Here is a 6,000-nt window from a genome sequence, read left to right as displayed (position 1 = left end):
AATTCTATCTTTTGTTGTAATATGTTTCACTATGCCAAGCTATACATTGTCTCTAAGAAATTTTTAAGGGGACCCTAAGTTGAAAAGGAAAGAGTAACTATAACCCATGGGATAAAAAGTGAAGAATTTTAAGGAGAGACAAAAAATAAAGTCCAAATTACTTCCCCTATATAGATACTCACAGTCAACAGTGCCAGCTCATTTAGGTTTGAAGGAACTGTAAGGTATATGGTACAACAGAATGGCCTTTGAGTTGGAAACCTGGGTTCAAATTCTAATACTGGAACTTATTGTTTGTATATTTCTCAACTTCATTTTCCTTATTTCTGTACATTTTTCTTGTAGGGCAGAGAGAGAGTACGTGTTACAGAATTATTGTAAATAAGGGATTTTGCAAACTCTAAAGCTTTATATAAATATTATATGGCTGGAATGGTGAAGACAACAGATGTTTGAAGTACGTTATTTCTAAATGCGGCCAGCATAAGACTCTTACTAAATAATGGAAGTCAGGCTGTCAAACCTGACTCAAACTTTTTCAGGTTTGGTGTGTGTGTGTGTGTGTGTGTGTGCATGTGTTTGTGTGTGAATGATGGGAAATTTTCTTCCAGGATCTCCAGGAACTTTGCAAACCCAGGTTTTGCCTCAACCTGGTGAGTCTGAATTCAGGAAGCTGGCAGAACAAAGAGACATAGGATCTTGCTGTAATTAATGTGAAAAAGAGACAGTCATACTTTCTGGTCTTTGGAGCATGTACTCAAGGCAGACCACTAGTGGGGACCATCGCATTCTGTATAGTTCTGTCATCTCCCTTCTTAGCTAAAAAGGGTAACAATACAAGTTGGTCATTAAGATAGTTAAAAGTAGTTGGGGAACCTTGCTGTGAGTTTGTGAGTTTTCAGACCAACCTAGTGCTTCCTCCATAAAACTGCTCCACTCATGAGCATGATTCACAGCCTCCACGGTACTAAGGGGTCCATAAAAAGATTTAAACAAAATAAAGCTTAGCATGAATACTATTGTATCAGCAAAGAGGCAAAGCATCTTAAAAGAGTAACAATACCAGAAAATAGAGAAAAACTATTATTCAGCAGTTTTAACCACCAATACCCATTTATTTCAGTGGAGGAAAAAAAAAACGCTTTGTATTATGTATGCGTCCAAAAATTTACTATTGAAACAAATACAGTGTATGGAGCACTAGCTTTTAACTTCAGGCAAGAAAGACAATATGTGACCCCTAATCACTAGAAAAGTCTGACTAATGGATGCAGATGCCAACACCTATTGCATAAGAAAGCATTTTTTTTTGTTTTGTTTTGTTTTCTGTGGTTAAACCCTTAGTAAGCAACTGCAGTAAAATAAGCTAAGACACTTTTCTTACCCTAGTTACTGGCAAGCCCTAGAAAAGCTACAGTCTGTCACTACTTTTGTTTTCATATAAAAATTTGGTGTGAGCTTTGATGGTTCATGTACAGTTTTTATTCACAAGATGGAGGTCTCAGGGCAAGCAATAGCTGCCTTATAACCTTTACATGCTCACAGAATGAAAATCAATTCCTCTTCATACATGATGAACACCCTTTTCCATTAGGTTTGCAAATAGTGGTGGTTGATTCATCAGAAGGAAAAAAAAATTACTTACAAAGACTTCCTGTATTGTATACGTATATGTATTTGTATAGTTAAAACAAACGTGTGCGTATGTATATATGTATATGTATATTTCTAGATTTATAAAATACAGTGCTGCTTGTCCTCCTCAGATATGCACTATCTCACCTGTTACTTATGGTGGATTTACCACACACTGAGGAGAAACAATAGCATCTCTTGGATGACCCATTTCCCTGAAAACTCCAGTGACACCTAGATATTTAAGGTGCATGAACATTCTGGGTTGGTACCCATGCAAGAATATTTCAGCCCTTTGCTTGTACAGGATGCTATTTCCCCTGCTCTGTTCCTTCCAACCTCTCCAGGATTATGGAACATGACACTAATGGAAGTTGGTTTGGAGAGTTCTGGAACCCCCTGAGGTTTAGGAGAAGGAATTCCTAACTTGGCAGAACTTTCTTTTGCATCCAGACCTGCCTGGTACTTTATCACCAGTGGCTGGAGGACTTCTGCCTCCAGAGCCAGAGCCAAGCTGGAGGAGAAACATCAGGGTACATAAGCCAGCTCTGTAGCAACGGGGTCTTGGAGCCCCAGTCAAGTGTGGAGCACCTCAGTGCCTCAGTGTGCATCTGGAAGTTGAGCACCCCAAGGTGTTAGCAGCTGCTTTAGCTCAGACTTCACCCTCAACAGCTGGGCTACTCTGTCACTACATCATTTAACCTGTCAGCATGAACAACATAGCAAAACTAACCTATGGTGTATAATCTCTCTATATAAATACAGTGTGTATATATATACATACGTATACTCATACATATACAAATACCAATCCACAGACAAAGCATTTTGAACAGCTGAATAGCAATATGTCAACAGATAGCAAAAACAAGTAGTCATTCTTGAATTTTCTTTTCTTCCATTCCCAGAAAGTCAAGTGAGATGTCATGATCCTTCAGTACTCAGGGTAACTACACGGCCATAACAACTTGCAAAAGGACTCCATCAATTACAAAGGAAGGCAGGAGCTGTCAGACACTGGAGCAGAGTTTGAGAAACTTAAGTGAAGTTGCAGACAAAACTGAAATCTGGAGCAATCGAGGCCTAGTTGAGAAGTACAGTGACCATAAACTGCAGTCTTCAGATCTGATTTTTTTTTCTTTTTCTTTTTCCTGTTGCTATAGCAACTTGATAGGAGAGCTTCAAATGTCAGGAGTTCTTACAGCCCTGGATGATGGAAAATATGCAGAGTTAAGCCAAGGAGATCACAATATGATTCATAACGTTTTAGCTACACATTTGATATGTTTGTAATCAACCACAATAGACACTTTAATAAAAAGAGATTGCTCTCTTGAAATCCCCATTTGTGAACGGAGCTTTTACAAAGAGAAAGTCATCCCACTAGATAGAGAGCAAGGGAGGCAGAATCTACTACTGGCATTTTGGAAAATGTCAGAAAGGAACTTCACACATACAGTTATCACTGCAGCTCCTGATGCTCAAACTTTTATAACAATACTATGCTTTGACATTGGATGGCTGGAATAAAGAATTGTCATTAATGTTTTGATATCACATTGGAAGAAGGGCTCCAGGGCTGTGTGAACCCCAGGGTTGTGTACTGGGTTCTGTGCTAATTAACGATTATAGCAAAAAAAAAAAAAAAAAAAAAAGGAAGTGGTGTTGTGCTCCTCAGTGTTACATTTGATACTAAAATGAGAAGGAATAAGCTAAGCTAAGACATTGCATAATGCAGGCAATGCTTATTGGCTAGAATGTGTTAAGAACAAAACTAAGAAGATGGCATTTCATGGGGATAAATATGAAATCTTATACCTGGCTTTCCACAATTCAACTTTAAAAATGCAAAATTCACAGGCTAGATATTTTAAAAATAATCTGGGGTAGAGAGATTGGGTTAATAAACTAAAAGTTCAGTAATAAAAATATTTGTAGCTGTGTAAAATTTTTTATACATACATGATTTGATTTTCACAATAAATCTGTGTTGTAAGTGCTATTATTCCCATTTTGCAGATCAGGAAATTGAGATTGCAAAATAGTGATTTAATTTGGGCCATACCATTAGTAAATGTTTAAGACGGGTTTCAAACTCAGGTCTTTCTGATTCCATATTCTAATTCCATGCACCCTACTATACTACTGAACTTTTCCAATATGAATACTAAAAATAACAATAATGGCATTTATTTATACATCACCATGTGCCAGATACTGTACTGCTTTCACATGTTATTTCATTTGATTTTAAGAACCCTGGGAGGTAGGGGCTATTATTGTCTTGAAAATAAGTCAAGCAAAGGTTAAGTGATTTTTCCTCAGCTAATAAGTACCTAAAAATGGATGTGAAGTGAGCTCTTCTTGATTCTTAGCTCAGTTTGGTCAGCTCTGGGCATCATAACTTAGGTAGTGAATTAATAAACTTAAAGGAAACCTGAATAGCAAATAATTATTTTATGATGTTTTTACTTTAAAAGAAAATATGCTGAAGGAATTGAGTATTTTTAGGCCATGAAAGAGAAAATAAGAAATGAGGACATATAATAAATGTTTTTAAATAATCATAGTTGTGAAATGTTTACAAGGCTTTAAGCTTTTTCTTCTTAGCTTCTTAGGGGACAGAATTTGCAGGGAAAAATGGAATTTCAAAGACACAGATTTAAGCTTTCAGGTAAAAAAACAAACCAAAACAAAAAACTCCTACCTAATAATAAGAAGCACACAAAAGTGGAATGAGCTACATTGGGAGCTTCTCTCTTACTGGAAAGGTCTTCAAATAAATATCAGATGATCACTCATCAGTCATATTACAAGTAATTTTTCTGGGATAGGTAGACTATATTACCTCTGATTTCTTTTATAACTCTAAAATTCTGGGACTCTGTGATATTGTAGCAATCAGATTTTTGATTATATGTGTTCCATTAATAGCCCAAATCTTTTTGTTACATAAACTCCTGTCAAGCCAAACCTGTAAATGTATCATTGTTTATCTAAATCTAGGTAAAGGACTTTGCATTAATCTTTTAAAAAATTTTACCTTATGGATTTCATTGTCAATAAACTTAAATATTCAAAAGCTTTTTGGATTCCTTTTCTCTCTCTGAATGCTAAAACTATCTCCCCTGATTATTTGACTCATTCTTAAGGGTAATGCTGAACCAGTAATAATCTAAACTTTGCCATGAGACTGTTATAATAGTTATCAATCCAACTTGTGTAATAATTCAGCCCACATTCTATAATGTTTTCCACAAAGCAATTATATTAGATTTTGTCAAACACTTTTTTGAAATGAAAATATATAATGTCTGTATTATTGCCTTGATTTAATTGTCTAATCATTTTATCAAAAATGGAAATGAAGTTGATCTCATATCATTTATTCTTAATGAATATGATAAAAGTGTTCTGGTTCCATTTTATAAATGACAAAACTAAGGCCCAATGAAGCCAAATGACTTTTTCTAAGTTATGATAGGGGTTGAGGTCCCTTTAAGATTCCTTTCTGATTTCCCAACCCCCATGGCTGACCTTTGATTCACAAATCCTGGTCTAAAAGTACCCTTTTAAATATCCGGGCCCAGCTCCCACCAGATCTGAGCTGGCTTGGGTTTTCCCAGCCCCCACCGGATCTGAGCTAACTGAAAGCCTGCCATGAGCCTGAGACTCCACCCACCTTCAACATCACTAAGAACCCCATTATAAAAGGGCAACGCTAGATGCCATGCTTTGGCAGAAGTCCTAGGTATGGCATCCTTATGCCAAGGGTTTCTGCCCACCAGACCTAATACGGTGCTCTTCTATCTCTACCCTCAACTTTACTAACTAAACTTTACTTCTAAAATCCCTACAATAATTTTTTTTATCAATCTAGGTTTTTGGGCCTGTAAATTCATTTACAGGGGGCACTGTGCCTCATGGGACTATCTTACTATCTTTGCCATGACCAGCGGGGTTCCCCCTTTCCTATCTCTCAACAGTTAGACAGGTAGTTATTGAAAATAAAAATACAATTCGAATTTAGATATTGCTTAAAGATTTGCAACACTATTTGAATGATCTCATTTGGTTCTCAATATTATAGAGAATTCTTTTTATTTTCTAACTTAATAATAAACTAAAGATTCTAACGGGTTAAGTGATTTTGCTCAGAATAGCATAGCTTGCAAATATTGTGTATGGGATTCAAAAGAAAGTTTTCCTGACTCTAGGTTCAGTGACATTATATTACAAGCTTTGATAGCTTAAAATTGCACTAGGACTTTTGGGACACCCTATGGGCTAAAACCAAGACTAAAGTTTTAGGTTTCATGACTTCCAATCCAATTCTATTGTATATTAATTTCATTTGAGAATCTG

The 6,000-nt window shown here is 36.2% G+C and overlaps 1 protein-coding gene across 1 annotated transcript in view; it reads right to left on the bottom strand.

The window, feature by feature from the left end:
* Window positions 1-1,090: 1,090 nt before the first annotated feature.
* The window catches only part of LOC141552713 (cadherin-13-like), a 313,423-nt gene continuing 308,513 nt past the window's right edge, over window positions 1,091-6,000 (bottom strand). The window contains exon 9 of the mRNA XM_074284738.1: window positions 1,091-2,841. Coding sequence (XP_074140839.1) covers window positions 2,834-2,841 — 8 coding nt within the window. The 3' untranslated portion in view covers window positions 1,091-2,833. The remainder of the gene's footprint in view (window positions 2,842-6,000) is intronic.

Source organism: Sminthopsis crassicaudata, chromosome 2 (genome assembly GCF_048593235.1).
Source record: "Sminthopsis crassicaudata isolate SCR6 chromosome 2, ASM4859323v1, whole genome shotgun sequence".
NCBI lineage: Eukaryota > Metazoa > Chordata > Mammalia > Dasyuromorphia > Dasyuridae > Sminthopsis > Sminthopsis crassicaudata.
Note: the sequence above shows the minus strand (reverse complement) of the source record. Positions and strands in the feature narration are given on the sequence as shown.